The following is a 21,943-nucleotide window of genomic DNA, read 5'->3' on the forward strand; positions in this document are numbered from 1 at the left end:
GCAGTGGTCTCAGCGCCAGCTGGTAGTAGGACCTATGTGTGTGAGTGGAATTGATGCCAGCTACCAGAGCAAGTGAGATCCCCTACCCCCAGCCATGGGGTGAGACAGTGTGCCTTCCCAAACCAGCTTCCTGGAGGCACCAGTGTGAGTGAGGCGAGTGAGGGGGCTCTGCACCACCAGTCAGAGCAGGGCAACAAACAGGCTACATACAGCAGGAGGAGGCAGACGCACTCTCTTCCCCTCTTTTAACAATTTTCACCCACATGCAGTTTGGAAAAAGTTTATTATACAGACATGCTCATATTGCCGACAAGCTTCATTTCAGAACAGCAACAGACTTCAGAGGGAGGCAGGTAAGGGTACGAAAAACACTTAGGTTTTACTTGAGGAAGTATTTGAAACTGAAAAAACTTGTACTGTTCAAACTCCAACAATTTAAGTGGCCCTCTAGTTCAACCAAATTGAGATATGAAACACCTCTGTGCTTCATTCGCTATTTGTAGTGCCTTACAGAAGAAATGCTGAACACAGAACTGAACATCAGAACTGAACACAAATACTGCAGCACTGAGCTTGTAAGCAAGAACAGCTCTTTGCTGAATCTGAAAGAAGTTTAAGCAGAGTAATGACATACATCTAAAGTATCTCCTTCATAATATTTTAAGGAATACACCAAGATGATTTATTTGCATTAGATATGATCAATCAGGAAACCTATGACAAGGATTTTAAACTTTGACAATTACAATTCCTTTATTAAATGGTACAGTGCAGCAACATCAACTGACAACATCAAGTTTGTATATAATACAAAAATATAACCCTTCATAAAGTCTGTACTGTGCTAGGTATTATGTACTGAGCTTAAATAGTCAACATATAATGTTTTATCTTAAATAATGTGAACAGACAGGTACACTCAGCCAAATGAACCTAATAACATTTTCTCTAATTTGAAGACAAGCATACACAGAGCAGTTTATTAGTTCATTGTATCCATACGCCATACTTCACGTAAGAGTCAAGAGCAAACAAAGTTTTTCAAGTTTTGCCTTTGCCACTGTTCTCTGTCCATAGCACGGTGGTTCTACAACCAGTGAATTGAATTTTGGATAGTAGCATTTATTAGCAGATACAGAAAAGTATTACTCGGACAACCAGCTTAAGGCACTATGGTTTCCACAACAGACACATGAAATTACTGGGGAAAAAACAGAGAGAGTTCAGCTCTGCAAACCCATGCGGGTGTGCAGGGGAAACGGGGAGCAGGAAGAACAGATGGGGGAGCTATGAGAGTTCAGCTACAGTACCATGACAAACATCAATTTATTCTTTAAATATATATTTGGCAACACATTTAGTAGACTTCTGTGACCCCTGCTTGTTCTTCCCCAAAAGATAAAAAGGTAACAATGTCAAAATGTTACAAGTCTCAAGAATTTCTCCAGCCTTTGCCTAAAAAAAATTTCCCTTCATCCCTCCATTTTAAAATAATAAAAAAATTCAACTTTTACTTCTGCAAGACAATTCTTTTACAAATTTTTACATACAGTTCATAACAAGTTATACATAAAAAGTCCACTAGGTTGTTTTGTTCTTCTTTTAAAGAAAGTATTTCTAACTGCCGATAAGTGAATTTTCTTCCTAATATTCTCCTTTTAAGAAGGCAGAAGCATGCTTAAAATATCCAGGTAACAGGTAGGATAGAACTGTCAGCGTCTCAGTAGAGAAATGTATAACCATCTTGGCTATGCAGATCAAAATGTCTACACCAACAAGTTCTCGTTCAGAAATGAGTGCCCCCAGTTCTGTATTCCTTCTGTTTCTGCTATCAACATCACTGATGAACAACTCATTTAAATCATCTCACGTTTCTGTTCAAGCTCTCCACAGCAAACAGGACACCTTGACTCACTCAAGACCTCTTCCCTAGCAATATCCCCAGGTGCTGGCTCAAAGTTAGACAGTATGAAGTGGAACTAGCATCCTCACAGCACCTGCCACAAAGAAGACTCAGAAAGCTACCTTCTTAAAGCCCTCTTAAACCCTAGACTGAAATGTAGGACCCAGATGGGTTATGAGGAAGAGTAAATTCAGAAAGTTATACTACAGGAATTGTGCATTCCCAAATTGTATGGGACAGTTCTGTGCATTCCCGATTTGTATGTGACAGTTCTGACGCAGAACTACAGGTTAGACATACTGACAGAACTATTTTCAGTTTCAGAAAATATTTCAGCCACATCACAAGCCAAGATCAGAAGAATATGAAGATGACAGTCACAGCAGCTTACCTAGCTCCCCTTGCTGAGCAGGGGATAGAAAAATCTATCAGAGAAAAAAAACAGATTTAGAATCACACATCATACATTTTTAGTATATCCCAAATTACTATTGATTTTGACAATATCACCTCTATTTATATGTGCATACGTTTCAGAGTAGCGAAGGGTGCACTTACTTGCAATAAATACCCTATACCTACTATAGTGTTGATGTTTTATTACATGAATCGCCAAAGGCTGTCATCTGTATATTGACCTGCTTGGTTAACCAAAACTTTGGATCTTACGTACGCTTGGTGTGGAGGGCTGATGGCGTTTTTCTGTACCTTAAACTAACCTTTAAGTCATTTTATTGTCAATACGTGAATAACCTCAAGATCCTCTTCACCTAGGGTAAGCGTCAGCAGCAGATAGAAATGCAAAGTTGCCTCTTCTGTCTTTGAGCCCAGAGAGCAGAAGTCTTGTTATAGTATTTCCACATCCTTAGAACCTCAACCTTTACAGTACATCAATGTTCATCCTATCATTCATGTCCTGAATTTCAGTGAAACATTACCTCTGAAGGAAACTACAGAGGTCATACATTCTATTTCTGTACAGTTGCCTGTACATATCTCAGATTTCAGTAAATCAATGAGCAGCAGTGATTACATCTATTTCAAATAAAGTTAAAATAAATAATTTCAATTGAAATGACAGTTTCAACTACAACAGCTGTAAAGCACATCAAAAATAAGAACCATAGGGAGTTATTCTTGTTATGGTTATCTAATCATTGGCTTCCTGCACCACAGGAAATCTTTCAATCAATAACAAAACTTCCTAAGCTGCTAGCTACAATCCAGATGTGAAAATTACAGAAAATTGGGAAAAGAGGTTGGAATAACATCTGTATGTTAAAAACTGACGCTCTTCACTTAAGTGAACTCTACACCCCTTCAGGCTGAAGAGGTCACAATTCACTTTAGTCATGTTCTATGTACGCTACTGACTCTAAACACTTGCAAATTTTTGGATGCACAATTTATCCAAAAGGACCTAAAACCACTTTCTACTCCTTTTGAATGGCTGTGTTTGATCAATTCACTTGAGCAAACTTAAATCCCCTTATATGGTTGGTTCCAATCTCATTGCCTAGACAGACATGACAAAGTACCTACAAAAGCAGTGCAAATATAAGAGCTCCACAATACGAACAGGAAAAAGAAAAGCTTGAAAAAAGCTCATCTGTTTGCTCAGTGGTTGTTTACTATTTTGCCTCCTGGTGGATGAAAGAAGTTGTCTTCCTTCAGTTTACGGTGTTCCGGTAAATCTAGCTGTCTTTTTGCTTCTTCAATGTCTTCCTGAATTGCTGAAATGAGTGCCTCTAAAAATAGAAGAATAGGGGTATTTAAAAGCTGATCAGAATTCTAAATACACAATAACAAGCGTAAATATCTTGTTCCATAGAATGACAGAAAAATCACAGAGGTAGAATATAATTATTACAACAAGGTTGGAGAGGCAAAATTATTTTTTCAAACATGTCAGAGTTGTGTTTTCCTCCACTGTAGTCACTACGTTGTTCCAAAATTAACTTTAGAAAAAGATCAAAACAATTTCATAAACTGTTTGAATCCTAACAGAACTGCATTTTCAAAAGAAATGAACAGACTAGACCAACGCCTTTACGACAAGATCATGATTTTAGAATTACTCCTCGGACAACTGAAATTTAGACTGAAACAAGATGTGGGAGCTTTTTTTTTTATTATTATTATTACTGAACTAACTTATACATTAGTACATTTAGCTTATGAAAACATTGTACTGAAATTTCAAAGGCTAAGAGGTAAAACAGCTCATTATGAAGAAAAAGAAAGTGAAGACATATTACTTGCATGAATAAGATAATTCTGTGATACTGACCTAAGGAATCAAAGTTTTTTTCTGGTCGAATATACCCAATTATGGCTATGCTGAGAATTTCTCCATAGAAGTCTTCTTTGAAGGTGTGGATAATGTGTGTTTCCTAAAGGAAGAGAAATTAGTTGGCATTTACGATGAACTTGGGACTTTTTCCCCTCACAGTAAGTATGTTCAGCTAATACCTTTAACACAAATTCACCACAACACATACCAATGAAACTAAGATGTTTAGTATGTACAATGCAAGATTAGGAGGCTAGGGCTTCTGCAAGGAGGGAGAACCGTACTTTGCACAGAGTTTAAGAAATATTTTTCACCACAGAGTATTCTGATAGCCAAATTAGAAAGAAGAAAAAAAAAAAAAGGAGAAATGTTCAAGAGAAATGTTTCACTGCTTCCCAGAAGTAATATTTATAAAGCAGCAAATAACAAAGAAAGCTTAATCTTTCATTAACTTCATGATGAAACAACTATGAAGACATGCTGAAACAGCTGGCTTAAGGACTCGTTTTACAAGTAGCTCTGAATGATAAAATCAGGAAAATGAATGACAGAATTCCAGGAGTGAAAGCTGAGAAAGGATTCCCCATCCTACGTCTTGCTCAGAAAAGGTAGCTGCAAAAAATTTGGAGTGTATGTTTATAAAAGTCAAAGGCATCAGAATAGTCACAAACTTAGAGTCTTAGAAAGAAAAGATTCATGCCCAAACAAAAGTGCTTTCAACAATTAAAATAGAGCTCTCTGCAAGGCTCAGGAGAAACACCAGCACCTGACAACAAGAAAAACGCTGCTGTCACAGCTCAGAATTTAATTCCTCCATCCTGTTATTATACATTTTTGAATACTAATTATGTATATCAAGCCACAGCACCACATCCATGGATTTCATCATTTAAGAAAAGTACAGAAAATAATTATATATTAAGGTGCCCCCACATCTCTTAGTTTTAATGTAGATAGACAAGGTTAGATCATCCCAGCTCACACTAGGGATTTCAATAACTAGTCAATTCAAAGCACCTATTATGCTTATGCTTATTTAGCTATCAGCACCACAAGCAACCACTGTTTCAGAAACAGATAAATATTGATCTCTGAAGTACTTAGGCAATGATGGAATAGGACAAAAAGAACAAGCTTTATTCATCTATGCCTACATCCTGTCTGGCTACAGGGACTATTTTCTCTTCAAAATACAAACATATAGGACTGATACCAAATACATTTCTAACAGCAAACAGAATTTCTAGGCAAAGTACCGGACAAAGCAAAGCTCTTACCACTGATTTCTTAGTATTCTTATAGAAAGGATTCCATCCTATGCTCAAAACCATTTTATGCACATCTCCATTTCCAACACAGGCCCATCCATAGTATATACCGGTAGAGATATCAGACGGAAAGCTTTCAACTACTTGCTCAGAAAAGTTTGCTGCAAAAATTTTAGAAAGGGTAAAGCGTTAAGTGACCTTGTGGAACTCCAGGGCATCACAGAACCTTCCAAGACTTAAAATTTCTGCCTACAAATTGAACGCTTATGAGCGCAATGACGACTGTGATGTAACATGCCGCTTAGCAAGATATGAAATATAAAACAGCTTCGTAAAATTCAGCCCCTGTGGTAATACCAGAGTTATCAGATCTCCCGCATGTGCTGTTTTACATACATGCCACTCTGCAGCAAACATTAATAAACATATGCAGAACGTTCAGTTGGTACACATTTCATGATTAGGATGACCACTACAGCTTTAATAAGGTCAAAGAGGGGAAAACAAAACAAAACAAAACAAAACAAAACACAAGCTTCTTCTGCAGTATAAAATAACCTCAAAACTACCTAGCAGGTAGTAAAAGAATTACTTAGTAAGTACGTAAAAATGAGTGAAAGTACGATCCTTATCACCTGTCAGCTTTATACATGTTGCTTCTAAGGGCGTTTATATCTGTGGATTTCTGGCATTTTCTTTGAAAACTACAAAGTTAAGTCACACTTCCTTCACAGCGCGCCTAGGCACCTTCCCAAGCAACTATTTATGCCTCAGTTACTTTCCGGACGGGCAGATCTCGCCGCGCCAGACGCCAAGCTGGTCTGGAAGAATTTACGGCTGCTGAATCCCTACCGAAGCCCACAGGCAGCGGCAGCAGCACCTCCCTCCCCCAGCCCCCGACACCGACCGGGTATTTAAATAGCAGGAGGACAAAAGCCTTCAGTAATTAACAGCCGTGGCCACAAGCTCGGCACTCCGAGACCTGCCCCCAAAAGCTTCCTGGTTACCAGGCGCGGTGCCCCCAGCGACAATTTGGGGTGAAAAATCGCAATTACGCCTCTTCGTGCGCTTAGAAACCGAGGGGCAAGGGGACGGGGCGCGTTCCAGGCGGCGCCCACCCGCCCCGGTCCCCCACCTCCTCCCGCCGCCCGGCGGTGGCGGTTGAACGGCCCGGCCGGCTCACCGGTGGGGACGCCCAGCTGGCGGGAGCCCCGGCCGAAGCCCTTCACCACCTCCCCGCGGCAGAAGTACGGCAGCTGCCTCATGGCCGCATCCGCCGCGCACCCGCCGCGCCGCAGCTCCCCGCTTCCGCCTCGCCGAGGGCGACGCCAAGCCGGGGGGGGGGGGGGGGGGGAATGAGGGGAGAGCGCCCCGGCGCGCAGCCCGCGGGACGCGGCGGAGGGCGCCTGCCTCCCCTCCGCCAATGGGCTCGGCCAAGTGCTGGCCCCGCCCCGCCCGGCCGGGCAGGGGGCGGCCGTTGCGTTGCGTAACGGCAGTGGTGCCGGGCTGCTGCGGGGGGGGCGGCGTTGCTTTGTCCCAGCGCCACGCCGCCCGCCCTGTGCTGAGGTGTAAACTCACCAGTTTGAGGGGCTTTAGCTGCCCTACAGACTCGTGAGACTGTAACTGTTAGACTGCTAACGAGCAGTTACGCAGGGGTGGCAGTACGTGTAACAAGGTTGAAACGCAAGAAATGTGCTACTGCCGTGTACATAGTTACGAAACATAAAGGCGTTCTCCCTGACGCTCGTTAATGGGAGCGTCTTGGCTGTTAACTAGGATCTTGGCAGGAAATGTGGGCGATTGAAGGGCAAAAAGCAAAGCAAAACGAAACAAAATGTCCAGAATACATTCCCTCTTGACAGTAACGAATTAAGCATCAGCCTAAAATTTGTATTTAAGGAAATATATACATGTGTTTTCTTTCTCCTTCTCCTTCTCCTTCTTCTCCTTCTCCTTCTCCTTCTAAATGATTTTTTTTCCTGACTTTTCTGAATATCTCCTCAGAACAAAATTGAATGTTCCTGTGATATCCACAAGATGGCACACAGTGTCTTCCTTTTCAGCGCCTGTAGGTTTGGGCATGAGCTTTGCCGCCTTCTCTCAGCAACAGAAGACCTTGAGAAATAGAACAGCAAGGCAACGCAGTACTGTTTTAGGAGCTACGTGATTAAAAATTTCTCAGAAGTCTTAAGTGATGACTCCTATTTGTCAAATCCATTCTGTCAACTAGTTTTACTGCTAATTGCTTTTTCTCTCATTGTGATATGTTGCTGTGATTCAGCTAAAATTTAATCTGTCCTTGATGCTAGACATGTTTATTTTGTGGTTGATTGCACTTGGCTCATACTGGAGATGGGGATCTTGCATAAGTAGAATTTAGTTACCTGAAGTGAAATTTAGTAGAGTTAGACATTTTTCTTCAAAAAGTGTATCTGAATTTCAGTGATGAGCATGTCTGTTAGCATTGTCAGAAGACCACATACCTGCCTGTAACTTGAAAACTCAGGTGCTATTTCACGCAGCTAAAAAGGAACTTCTCTTCTTTGCTTATGCTGGATTATTGACTGCTATTGTTGTTTGTAAGAAGTTCTTCAATATTTTTCTAGTATACATATGCAACCACAGAAAACAGAATAAAGAGAACAGAGCACGTGTCGAGTCATCTGTGTAGGCCCCATGCCAGGTTACCTGATTAAATATAAGCTTTGTGGACTCATCATACTAACCAACATTTAGTGCAACGCTGAACATATTCTGTTCATCATTTCATAATAAATCATATGACTTATATCACAATACAACCCTGTGTTGTGATACAGGGCCTCTGTCTCCTGTTACCATGCTGCAAAAGGGTACATTCGTAGCCATGGCTTACAGTGAAATATCCTGTTTCCTCCATGTAAAGCTGGGGAAAATAGCAATAAAGTATCTGCTGGATACTGGGATATTCTAGGGCTGTCCTGGCCAAGCTGGAAATTCTGGTCACACTGGGCTCTGATGAAATATTCAGGAGGTAACTTGGGGAAAAGAGTGCCATGTAGTAAAACTAGTAGCACTTTAACCAGCTCCTTGGAAGTTTCCATTCCCAGCATGACAAAACTCTCATTGATTCAGGAGTTCAATTCAAGGACACTCTGGCACGCCTTACTTTTAGTGGGCTGAAACCAGGTGATGAAATCAGAGTACAAAGTAATATACAAAACAGTCTTGCAAGAATGTCTAATAAGCGTAGCTGCTTCAAAATTATTTTTCTGTATTTTAGTCTGGAACAGCAAAACACAGGATGTTTTTGTTTATTTTTTAACAGTCTTTTTTTGTTCTATTTGAAAGGACCATGTTCTTTTATAAAATAACATACATTTGTGTGATGGCTAGCAAGACTGCATTACATGACAGGAAAGTGATGTAATAGGATAGTAACAAGTACTATCAATGTTAGCACCATAAAACAGCTGATATAATCTACTGAACGCTTCCTGGTAATTGCAGAAAATTCTAGCAACTACCATGTGCATGTTACAAAATAACATGTGACATACAAAGCTTGTCTGATTACTTACTGGTGCAATTCAGATGTTGCAGAAATATGACATAAATGCATAGAGCCTGATGCTTTTTGAAAGTTTGTATCTGGTTTGAAAGTTCATGTGTGTTCAAAAGTTGCCCTCAGCTTTTTCCTTCTTAGTGCCTTTTCTCCACACTGAACACTCAACTGTCTTCATGAAAAATGCACAGCACTGCTTTCAGCTACCTTAACTGCTCTCACTGGTCTCTGCACATCATTGTATCATGCCGTGTAGACATACTTCATGGTTAGCACTTAAAATTCTGTATGTTTTAAAGCTGCTGAAGAACACAAGCTTTCTTCATAGACTAAATGCATTTTATAGCCATCCCTATAACAGGTGTCTCAGTTTAAGCAGCTGTGATCTAACTAGTCCTGATAAGGCTGAATCACGCTGACCCAAATCAACGTGTTTGAACCAGTCTATCACACAGTATAAGAGCAATTCAAAAGTTTGATGTAGATTTCTAACCTGCTACAAAACTAAAGATATAATTCAGCCTGATTAGTGGTTTGGTGCAATCTTGAGGGAGAATCCTACCCACGGAGGCTTTGGTAACAAAAGAAAAGTCATACAGAGCAAGGTATCTCAGGCAGCTTCCATTCCTAAAGATGAGTAAGTAAAATTCTCATCTGTTTGAGAGTCTGTGTTCCAAAATACCTTGAATTTCTTGGAAAACAAAACAGATTGCTATCAGGAATCCCACAATGAAATGTAGAAAAACAAGACTGTTGAGATGTCAGAGAAGTTGTTTGGGAGTAGTTTTCTGGGTCATCAGGAGTTGTGCAATACCTTGTGGATGAATAGATGCTAGGCAACTTGGAAGTTAGTGTCAAGATTGTTCTGATCAGTAGTCCTGGGAAAATGGCATGCAAGAATGTGTTACATGAAGTAGTTAGCTGTGAGAGGTTAAGAAAATCATAAACAAATACAGCTAGATGGGTATTGGTTTTCCAACTCATTGAACGTAAATAAATAAATAACTTAAATCATGTGATATCCCAAATTCAAAGGGACCTACAGGGATCATCGAGTCCAACTCCTATCTCTGCACAGGACCACCCAAAACTCAGTCAACGTATCTGAGGTCATTGTCCAAAGGCTTCTTGAACTCTGGTGGTCTCAGTGCTGTGACCACTGCCCTGGGGAGCCTGTCCCAGTGCCCGACCACCCTTTGGGTGCAGAACCTTTCCCTGACACCCAGCCTGACCCTCCCCTGTCCCAGCTCCATGCCGTTCCCTCGGGTCCTGTCGCTGTCCCCAGAGAGCAGAGCTCAGTGCCTGCCCCTCCGCTCCCCTCATGAGGGAGCTGCAGGCTGCCATGAGGCCTCCCCTCACCCTGCTCTCCTCTGGGCTGAGCAAACCAAGGGACCTCAGCTGCTCCTCATACATCCTGCCCTCTAGACTCTTCACCATCCTTATAGCCCTCCTAATAGTTTTATGTCCTTCTTGTACCATGGTGCCCAAAACTGCACACAGCACTCAAAGTGAGGCCACACCAGCACAGAGCAGAGCAGTACAGTCCCTTCCCTCGACCAGCTGGCAGTGCTGTGCCTGACGCACCCCAGGGTACGGCTGGCCCTTTTGGCTGCCAGAGCACACTGCTGGCTCATGTTCAGCTTGCTGATGATCAAAACCTCCTGACCCCTCTCTGCAAGGCTGCTCTCTAGCCTCTCATCCCCCAAGTCTGTACGTAGAGTCAGTGTTATCCCATCCCAGGTGCAGAATCCAGCACTTGATCTTGTTAAACTTCATATGGTTGACGATTGCCCAGCCCTCTGGTCTGTCAAGATCTCTCTGCAAGGCCTCTCCACCCTGGAGGGAGTCAACAGCTCCTTCTAATGTAACGTCATCTCTAAAAGTTACTTAGTGTGCATTTGACTCCCGTGTCCAGATCAATTACAAAGACAGTAGAGAAAAGGCCCTAAAATGGAGGTCTGGGGAACCCCACTATTTCAGATTTTGGTGAATCTGGATAATTTCTGATTTCAATGAATTACACAGCAAAAATTAATTAATTAATAACAAAATATTTTTTAATATACTTTTCTGATGTGGAAAGTATTTTACTCTTAATTCCCACTTTTCATGGGGGAAAAAAAAAGGAAGACAGAGGTGCTAAAAGCTTACAGAAAAGGGCTATCTCTTGCAGGAAATAGGTTCTTAGAAGGGAGTAAGCTGAAGTGGGAATGAATATGGAGATAAAATGATATTTGATGCTTATGGTAGTCCACAAGTTTAAACACTTTAAAAAAGAAAATAAGCCAGTATATCAAAACTGTCTGTTTATGCCACAAAAACAAATTTCATGATGACAAAAGGAATTAAAACAAAAAGTAAAAAAATGTGAGTACCGGACTCATTTATGGGTTTTATTTAGAAGTCCTGTGAAGAACAGATCCCCTTTCAAAACCACAAAAAAACATGTTGCCCCAGTGGTAGATTTGCATTTTTTATGTCCAGGAACTTCCTGCATTGGCCTCATTTCTCTTCTGTTTATGGAAAGCTGAAGAGGCCTTGCTAATTTTCATTACAAGAGAGAAAAAGTTTTCTCCTATGCAAAAGCATCATAAAGAGCAGAAGAATAAATAGTGTTTCTAGTGACTGATATTGTAGGGAGAAGAAGACAAAGGAAATGGCTACATTTGTTCCTGGTTGCTAATTATCAGTGTTTAAAATCATTCTCTTACCTTCCCTGTGCTTGCCGTTACAGCCTTGTTCGCACTAACAAATGACTGACCAAAAAAAAATAAAGAGAGATTCTGCTGAAAATTCCTAATTACAAAAGGAATGTGGAATTCATAATATTCCTGCCATAATGAATATGCTCCCAATTTCATGTAGGGGATGTCTGCAATTGTTACAGTGCTATCATCTATACAAGAAAACCACACATTCATTTAGCAATCTGCTATCTGCTGCATTTTAAAGAAATAGAACTAGTCATAGTTCATGCTCGCTACTGCAAAGTGACCCTTCTCAATGCATACTGTCTGCAACCACATTATCTTAACACAGGATATATTTGCATAACAGTGAGGGAAAGGTTAGCCATGATTTCCACTCTTGTCTGCTGGGCTACATTACAATTGCTGCACACATGATCCTAGTATTCCTCCAAGCAGCTTTTGCCAGACCTGTCCATGCTGTGAGCAGAGGAGTTACGCAGCTCCTGCTGAATGAGTCTGAAAAAGTTGCCTCACCGTCACTTCCCTTTGCTGTTAAACCTGGCCTAGTGCTGCTCTTCTGATCTGTTTGGGGTTTATGTGGAAAGGGCTTGGTAGCAGAGAGGCTGCAGGGGTGGCCTCTGTGAGCAGAGGCCAGCAACTGTCCCATGTCAGATCAGAGCCAGCTCCAGCCGGCTCCAAAAGGGACTCAGAGCTGGACAGAGCTGAGCCAGGGAGCAATGCTGGTTGTGTCTGTGGGAGAGCAGACTGAAGAAAGGGGAAGAAAAATACTGTGCAACAGCAGATGGGAGAGAGAAGTGAGATACAGCCCTGCAACCCCAAGGTCAGTGCAGAAGGAGGGCAGGAGGTGCTCCAGGCAGGCAGCAGCAGTTCCCCTGCAGCCTGTGAAGGGAGAGGCCCCTGGTGGAGCAGGCTGTCCCCCTGCAGCCCACGGGTCCCACATGGAGCAGATCTCCACGCTGCAGGCCATGGGTGGAGGAGCCCCCGGTGGAGCAGGTGGATGTGGCCTGGAGGAGGCTGCGGCCCATGGAGAGCCCCCGCAGGAGCAGGCCCCGGGCCGGAGCTGCAGCCCGTGGAGAGGAGCCCCCGCAGGAGCAGGGGCTCTGGGGGGAGCTGCCGCCCACCCGTGGGGGACCCGTGCTGGAGCAGTTTGCTCCTGGGGGATGGACCCCGTGGTACGGAGCCATGTGGGAGCAGGTCTTGAAGAGCTGCTGCCTGTGGGCAGCCCCCGCAGGCTCAGTTCGGGAAGGACGGCATCCCGTGGGAGGGACCCCTCGTGGAGCAGGGGCAGAGGGTGACCGTGAAGGAGCGGCAGAGACAAAGCGTTAGGGACTGACTGTAGCCCCCATTCCCCTGTTCCCTTGCACTTCTGGGGGGAGGACATAGAAGAGGGTAGATTGGGGGGAAGGTGTTTTTAGTTTGCTTTTAGTTTCTAGTCTGCTAGTGATAGACAATAAATTACATTAACCTCTGTACGTTAAGTCTGTTTTGCCCGTGACAATAATCATTGAGTGATCTCCCTGTCCTTATCTGAACCCTTGAGCCCCCTTCATCATGTTTTCTCCCTTTTTTTCTTTGAGGAGGGGGAGTGAGAGAGTGGTTATGGTGGAGTTCAGTGGCCCAGCTAGGCAAAACCACCACAATATCTGCTGAGTCAACCGAAACTATGAATACAAAAGATAAGTACAAAGTAACAGAAGTAACATAAGACCGGTATCTGTTTTCTTTGGTTTGTGGGCAGTGGGCAGTTGGGGTGGAATAAAGCCCTAAAGTTAAAAGAGGAAGAAAAACTTGTGATCCTGCCTCAAGCAAGTCCTTAAAAATTATTTCCCTACAGCGATTATACAGCACAGACAACATTAATACTAATTCCATAAACATGAATACTCTATTAAACTAGAAAAAGTACAAAAAATTTCTATTAAACGTACATGGATTCAAACAACTGTGGGAAAAATTGAGGTGCATTTCCTCCAGAGTTAGCTGTTCTCCCATAGTCAGGCAAAATTCTTATTAGAAGCCATATTTAGGAGCAACAAACAAAATGAAGAATATATTTTTTGCCCTTAGTACTTTCTGAATCATTTCCTACCCCAATGTCAAACCATGCACAACTATGGCATGTGGTATCTAAAGGCAAGAACACACAGATATGAAGGGACAAAAGGCTGCTCCTAGGTTCAGTGGCTGCTAACAAATAGCTGTTGTTCTATCCATGTGTTTCCTGTTTCTCTCTTTTTTTTTTTTTTTACAACCTATCATGCATTTAACATGCACATTGTGTGATAAACAATCATTGCCCTTACCAGTAAGTAAGGTATTAAAGAAGAAAGTAGCCCTAGTGCATTGCTTAGTATAGAACAGTTAAATTAGATTTACTTCCTCATATAAGTACTTCCAAATACTTTGAAGTTAAAAGCATTTCATCGTGTTTTCTTTTACTTTTTTCTTCAGCTTCTTTGACTCAGCAGTGTGCAACCTATTGTGTTAATATTGCAAATGTGTCAGTTGGGCATATGCCAAAATGTTGGATCTGGTGACGGCAAAGATTGCCAGACACAGGGCTGTGAATGAGGAGAATATGTCCTTTAGTTCAAGCATGGACTCTTGTAGGTTATATCCTTACTTAGAGGTTTGTATTAAATATTTTTTTCTAACTAGAATATTGGCCTTAGTCCGTCTACTTTTGCACCATCAGTTTGTCTCAGAGCGCTCCGTCCAGCATGGACACTTGCTCTGAATCCCACACAAGACCTTCTGGTTTTCAGTGAGTTCCCTGATGAACAATGGAAACTGTCTGCTGGCAGTTAATTCTTGTGCCATTGCAGTGGTTTTGCACCAATAGCCAACTAAATGCCACCACATTGCTATCTCATTCCCCCTCTTCAGAGGAAGAGGGGCAGAGTAAATATGGTTGGAAACAAAAAAGGCTCACAGGATGAGATAAAGATAATACAATTAAAGGAAAAAGAAAAACAGTTATCCTCTACTTCCCATCAGCAAACAATGTTCAGCCACATCTTGGAAAGCAGGACCTCAGTGCACACAGCAGTTATATGGGAGGACAGACATCTTCATAACAAGAGCCTCCCCTTCTCTTTTTCCCTTCCCCACTTTTTATTGCTGACTGTGACATTATATGGTATGAAATATCCCCTTGGTTGGTTTAGGTCAGCTGCCCTCATTATGTCCCCTCCCCACCTCTTGCCCACCCCAAGCCTACTGGCTTTGGGGTGGTTGGAGGGAATCTGGATGCTGTGTCAGCTCTGCTCAGCAATAGACAAGTTGTTGGTGCAATACCAGTGCTGTTCTAGCTACAAGTGCAGAGCACAGCACTGTGTGGGCTGTTGTGAGGAAGGTGAACTGCATTCCAGCCAGACCCAGTACAGCCACATGTGAGGTCTGACAGACCTGTTCTCCAAGCTGCTGCTGAGTAATTGTGTGTTACTGTAAGAACAGAAAGACTTTAGTGGTCTAGATACTGCAGCTGATGATGTTTGTTTCTAAATTATCTGTGGTGTGCTTCTCTTTCAATTCTCCCAGTTAAGCTGCATACATCAGAAATGAAGATGATGACTGTTTTGCTCTTTGGGAGTTATAATTAAAAATTGCTTTCTTTTGCACCTTATCCTCCTCAATAAATAAATAAATAAATAATTACTACAGTTTTAGGAAATGTCATATTCCATTTACTTTCTCAAGGGTATTCAAACCTGTGGAAGCTTAAAACAGCTCTTCTAACTCAGTAGTAGGTTCGTGTGGACATGTTAAGATAGGAAAGAAAGAGAAAGAAAGAGAAAGAGAGAGAGAAAGAAAGAGAGAAAGAGAGAGAAAGAGAGAGAAAGGGAAAAAGGGAAAGAGAGAGAGAGAGAAAGAGAGAAAGAAAAAGAAAGAAAAAGAAAGAAAGGAAGAAAGAAAGAAAGAAGAAGCAGAAGAAAGACAAAACTGATATTCTCCTCTTCTTGTAGTGGGCTATCAAGCCATGGAAGAGAATGTATATGAAGGCCTGTTTTGAAGTACATTCTCATTTTCATGCTATATATTTACTACATCTTTACTGCCCATCGTAGACCTGTTAACTAGCATTTGAGTTTCCAAACCTGTTGCCTTTGGAGGAACTTTGCACCAAATCACTCAGAGCTCAATATATTCTGGAAAAATCTTTGAGGAGAGGCCATGAAATAATACATACCAAATGCAACCATGCTTTTGCTAGCATGTTGGTTCACCACTCTGCCCTGCCCCTGGCTGTTCAGTCTCCACTTCGCTACTCAGTATCCAACTCATAATCCTCCAAATGGTCAAATTTAGAAAGTCAGTCATGAATCAATTGATGAAACAATCAAACAGGCTGAGGAAAATGCTTGTAGAGAAGGCACAAATGTGACTTCATGGGCTGGTCTGTATCACTGTATCTGGTTTCATTTCAGTAACACATAAACCCAGAGCCTTATTAATTACCACATTGGGCTGAGATTTTTGCATACGTAAGGTTCAGATTCACAGATTAAAATTCACCATTTTTGGCCTCACCTCAGTGAGAATTATCTGTAGTACAATTTTGTTCAGGGTAAATGAGATTATTTTATTTGGCATATCCCGTTCACTATCAGTACAGCCAGATGGAAAATGAGTAAGTAACCGAGAAGTCCAAGGAAGATCAGTTGCTCTTTCAAAACTGTATAACATTCTGTCATTCTGACCTTTCTGTGAAGGAATTTAATCAACCGTTCTATCTGCTTTTGTTTTAGCTTTCTTATAGACTTGTGCCAAGGGCATGGATCAGTGAATTAATAGAGGAAGGGATAACAAAAGCCAGTTGTTTACCTGACCACTCAAAAATGCTGCCAATTTGGTATCAGCTTGTTTACACCAGTCGGCTAATTTTTGAATGAATGTCAACACTGTATTTAAAGGAAGAGAAGAGAATGTCGTTATAAAGTTGAAGGCACTTCCATTTCAGTCCTTAGAATATTCCTAAATTAGATGATTAATTAAAGGTTATTCTTCATGTTCTTGGCAAGTACTTCTGCTAACTATTTTTTTATTAGACAATGTCACTGTCTGATAGTTTTTGATAAATTCATAAAATTTATGTCAGCATATTCACAGCAGCCTCACTCACCTGAGAACTCCAGAAGAATCTTGAAGGATTTACAACCATTTCTCAGTAAACATTAAAACCTATTAAATGTTTAAATACAAAATTCTGCCCAATGAATATCACTAGCAACTTGATCTAATGGGTTACTTAAACTTTAAGCCAAGTTCTGATCTCAGGTACTTCAGTTTAAATCCTCAGTAGAGTTTTGGAAATAAATTGAATAATAATTATTTAAATGAAAAATAAACTACAGGAGATTCTCACTCTATATCTTATTTCTTCACAGTGTAATGAAACCCCACGTGTTCTACCTACATGGGCAAATTGTGCATTTATATGTTTGCCAGGAATATGGATTATATTCTACATTAGTAAAAAATCTAAATGATTTATTTTCAGAAATTCTAATGTTGATGTTATTGGTTCCTGTACACTAGCTGACATTATAATACATACAGCCATTCAGTCAATTTTTAGTTCTGAATCAATTTCTGAAGAATTGTGTGTGATACAAAAAGTTAAAAGATTCTCTAATGTGATCTTGCTTCCTCACCAGAATTTAGTAGGTTCAGCATTAATCAATCTGTTTAACATGTATCACTTCATTTCACCCTTCTTCACAAGTTGAATGTGCAATACGATATTTTGCTGTGACAGGACTGAGGTGATTTTTTGTTGTTGTTGTTGTTCTTCTTGTTTATTCATTTGTTTATTTGGTTGGTTGGTTGGTTTTGGCTTTGTTTTGAACTAGCTGTTTCCAAGCATTTCTAGGAGAGAAGAGAAACAAGATGAAAGACATATGGTTTACTCCTTATTCACGTAAGAACACCAAGCCAGTTTCCCAGAATATGCTGTCAATACTTAAACTCTTCTGTACAGAAATTTGCAGCATAATGCCAAAGAAACAACACTATTGGAACTGGACTTCACTCTGAGCTCTAAGTGAACTTTTACGTGTTTTGAGCTCAGGGCATAAGCTGCCTCCAACATACCTTAAGAAGGTGGCTGCAAGTAGTAAAGGTTGTGATAGGTTTGGACAGTCATGTTGACGATCGATGCGTTGCAATATCATAGAATCATATCATAGAATGGTTTGGGTTGGAAGGGACCTTAAAGATCATCCAGTTCCAATTCCCCTGCCATGGGCAGGGATGCCGTCCCTTAGATCAGGTTGCTCAAAGCCCCATCCAGCCAGGCCTTGAACGCCTCCAGGGATGGGGCATCCACAGCTTCCCTGGGTAACCTGTTCCAGTGCCTCACCACCCTCTGAAGAATTTCCTCGTAATATCTAATCTAAATCTCCCCTCTTTTAGTTTAAAACCATTCTCCCTTGTCCTATCATTGTCTGCCCAACTAAAAAGTTGTTCTCTTTTTTTTTTTTTTTATAAGCCCCCTCTAAGTACTGAAAAGCTGCAGCGAGGTCTCCCCTGAGCCTTCTCTTTTTTCAGGCTGATCATTTCCAGCTCTCTCAGCCTTTTTTCATAGGAGAGGTGCTCTTGACATCTGATCATCTTTGTGGCCCTCCTCTGGACCCACTCTAACATCTATGCAGAACTTTTCATCAGTAAACCTCAGAGCAATTCACTGAAGAAATATATGCCCTCTTTATTTTGTTCAGAAACTACAGATATCAGAAAATCTGCATATCAGGTAATTGTTCTGCTTAGTTTATATTACAAAGACATTCTTGCCAAGGCATGGCTTCAAGCTGCATTATTATATAAGCTTCTTCATATTCACTTAAGAAGTGGATTTTTTCTGACTAGCACAACTTTTGTTTGTCATTCATTTTCTGGCTTGGTGGTTTAAAATTAAAGGCTACAGGTCTCCTCAAACAGCAGCTTTTTCACTTCACAATAGTCAAAGAATAGTGATTTGCTTGTATGATTTGCTCTGCTGTATCAACTTGTATCATTACAGTTTGTTGGTGTCTACCTGAACAGAGGTTTTTGACTTACAGTCAATTTTTTTATCACACTTGCTTATGATCTTCATTTTCCTTAATTTAGACAACATGGAGAACAATGTGCTGTCTCTGACTACTGGACGATTTCTTGGTAACTTAAAACAAAGTCAATTAATATTCAGTGCCAGCTTAAACCCTTGTGGTGAACACTATAGTACAAAACAAAGAGTTGCCAAATCACCAATCAAACAAATTTAAGAGTAAACAGAATGTCAAACATATGTATTAAATGAAAATATTTCAGCACGGAAGCGTTTGAACAGGACAATGGAGTCTTTCTGAGAATGTAATTCAGATCTTCATATGTTGGAGGGAACACTGTTTTTCTTCAGGATGGCAACAATCCCACTTCCTTGCAAAGTTACAGAGATGGCTTTTAGGCATGTTCCAGCAAGTTGGGATAAAAAAACATAAATCAGAATATTACTTTCTGACATATAATTAACTTTCACTAATAAACTTTTTTTACATTACAGTGCAAACACCGATTTTTTTTACCTGGAAAGAACTCTTGTGTGTTTGTTTTTATATTTTCACCGGCATCTGTCTTTTGTAAATTTGTTTCACTGTTTCAGGAGGTAACCAGAAGCATAAGGTCCTTCTGGACTTCTAGAGAGGAAAAAAGTATGGTATTCTTCCAAGTTTTCAGTCTTCTGGGGGCTGAAAATACTTTACATGAACAGAGCAAATCCTGAGGTCTTACTAGAGCACTGAGAGCGAGAAATAAAATCCTTTCTCTCACAAGCTTCCTACTTGTAACTCATTATCAAGAGGTAAATACTTTTTTTTTTTTTTTTAATACTTGTCTCTGCCACAAAATACCATCACTTGTGAACACTACATGGTAAGACTGGGCTTAGGAAAAGGAAGACCGATGCAAAAAATCTGAAGGAATCCAGCAGGAATTTTGCCCTATAGTAAAGATCAATGGAGCAAATATGAGAAGTAAGTTGTTTTTTCCTCTTTCTGGATACTTTAATCATAGTGTGTAATTGTACATAAGTGAACTAGAGTGAAACTGTATGTTTATCAAACAATACTAAGGAAAGGTACTAGCTGTTCTTAACCTAGAAAGAATGAAACTGTTAAAAGGCATAAATTAGGTATGAAGAGGAAACTCGGGAAATTCTTACAAGACATTTAATTTTCAGTCTTAAAGTCTTAAGGAACTTCACATTCAACATCTGTCTGTGACAGATATGAGACACTGAAACCTGAATAAAATATTTATGTATAAACCAGATTTAGAATATCATAGAATATCCTGAGTTGGAAGGGACCCACGAGGATCACTGAGTCCAACTCCAACTTCTATTTAAACATAGAAAAAAAAAAAGAAAAAAAAAAAAAAAGGATGATGAGTTGCAGAATGTAAATAGACCAGCCAGACCAGCTTGTAATTAGGACCCCACATTTACCCTCTGGGGCAGAACAATAATGGGCTACATGACCAAACCACGAACTCTTAGGGACATAAGAAACAAGACAGATTTGGAAACATGTCTGCAAAATTCAGTGGAATGAGTTTGAAATAGACACTGTGAAAGTCTATATAAAGCGTACAATAAAGTAGCATCCAGTTCATACGATTATGTGACATCCAAGCTTACAGTAAAGCCACAACCAGGTAATAATCAGACCTTACACTGTTAAATGTTCATGTGCACTAAATATACAAGTTAAATACAATCTTGGAAGTATACACATAATAATTTTCTTAGGGAATGGAGCACCTAGTCCATTACCGGAAAATGTCAGCCTACACATTTTCTTCACAGCTGACATAATAGAACAGAACTCCCTGAGGAGTGAAAGAAAATCACAGGACAGGATCCTGTGCTCAGATCCCATACTTTGGCATTTTCTCAGCAGCCACATACAGGGTACATTTATGAAGGTGGTGCACGGGACTGACTACCCAAGGGGACAGAGTGGGACATTCTGTTTCCAGCAGAACAAGTTTGGTAAAAAACAGCTGACGTCTCAAACATTCAGCTGATCCCAGCTAACAGAGCCATGCTACTATAGAAAAAGGAACCCACAACAATAGATAATGTGCAGCCAAACCATAACTGGGTGAAAATTCAGAAATAAGGAAAGTGCTGATTTTACAGAAATTAGACAAAATGTCATAAAATAAAAAAAAAGTAACATGGGGAAATTATGAGTACATGTTGAGGTCTTGATGATAAAGAACAAAGTAAAGAGAAGAGTCTAATGCTGTACATATAAATAATACCTGAAGGAACTTCAGATTCATCATCCTGAAATGGCATTAATTTGTTTGGATATGTTGGGAAAAAAAGTGTTGATACTGAGTTTTTTTTCCACATCACTTCTAAAAGTAGCAGTACCAGAGACTATAGCATGAAATCATGTTAGCTAGATGTGTTATACCAATAACCCTGAAGTCTGCAACTTCAGCAAAATGCAAATAGGAAGCTTAGTACTAGACTGTCAGTTTATGCAACAACTGATAGTAAAACAGCGTCATTGTAAAAATATAAATCATAGATGCTACTCGCGTGATATAGGATTATGAGCTAGCCATTTATAGTAGAAAGGAAATACATGTTTATCTAGCAAAACACAAACAAAAGAGTCTGTAAAACAATTTATTGTGGAGTTGTTCCTCTCAGCTACAGCAACAGACTACCTTCAACAAAGACAGGAAGGAGAAATGAGACTACTGGAACTTAAATGAAAAAAATGGGCTGTGAAGTAGCTAACAGATGATAGAAAATCTAAGGAAAGGCTTGAGCAGCGCATTGCAGTTACACAGTCTACAGTCTTTTGAAGCGTGCACTTAGATCACCTCAAAGCTATTATGATATGGGGCTCTGAAGTTCATGATATGTTACAAAATTGTAGAGAAGAGAGGAAGTGAATTCACACGCTAGTTTAGAATTCCTGATGAATACGTATAGATATGTGTATATATATTTGTGTGTATGTATCTGTTTTATATACAAAATATTGTGGTTCTTTTTGTTGTGTTTCTGTTTTTGTTTTAAATTTGGGAGAGAGGACTTTCTAGGACAAGTGACAATTTTCATAAATAAAATTTGGAAAAGGTTGAAGTTTGTATAATTTTTTAATGTCTTAGAAGGAGCTTGACTAAAACACAGGCTTTGCAAGGCCACAGCAGACTCATCTT

The 21,943-nt window shown here is 40.5% G+C and overlaps 1 protein-coding gene across 2 annotated transcripts; it reads right to left on the reverse strand.

The window, feature by feature from the left end:
• Positions 1 to 264: 264 nt before the first annotated feature.
• Positions 265 to 6,892, reverse strand: LOC118253772 (riboflavin kinase-like). 2 transcript variants are annotated; one of them, XM_035558531.2, is made up of 4 exons: positions 6,648 to 6,892; positions 5,474 to 5,625; positions 4,194 to 4,296; positions 265 to 3,651 (listed from the first exon to the last, which is right to left on the reverse strand). In XM_035558531.2, exons 1-4 carry the CDS (start codon positions 6,727 to 6,729, stop codon positions 3,521 to 3,523), a joined length of 468 nt encoding a protein of 155 aa, XP_035414424.1. In that variant the 5' UTR covers positions 6,730 to 6,892; the 3' UTR covers positions 265 to 3,520. The 2 variants fall into 2 exon arrangements, with proteins under 2 accessions (XP_035414424.1, XP_035414423.1); XM_035558530.2 differs by having other exon boundaries at positions 6,600 to 6,803.
• Between the last annotated feature and the right edge of the window lie 15,051 nt (positions 6,893 to 21,943).

The sequence above is a fragment of the Cygnus atratus genome, chromosome Z (assembly GCF_013377495.2).
Source record: "Cygnus atratus isolate AKBS03 ecotype Queensland, Australia chromosome Z, CAtr_DNAZoo_HiC_assembly, whole genome shotgun sequence".
In the NCBI taxonomy this organism is placed as follows: domain Eukaryota; kingdom Metazoa; phylum Chordata; class Aves; order Anseriformes; family Anatidae; genus Cygnus; species Cygnus atratus.

Bases quoted from the DNA above. Each gene is read 5' to 3' on its own strand.
- LOC118253772 (XM_035558530.2), bottom strand. From the start codon at position 6,729: ATGAGGCAGCTGCCGTACTTCTGCCGCGGGGAGGTGGTGAAGGGCTTC. The intron at 5,626-6,599 runs GTGGGGGACCGG...AAATTTTTGCAG, and splicing joins CCGCCGGGCGGCGGGAGGAG to CAAACTTTTCTGAGCAAGTA. The intron at 3,652-4,193 runs GTCAGTATCACA...TTCTATTTTTAG, and splicing joins AAAAAACTTTGATTCCTTAG to AGGCACTCATTTCAGCAATT.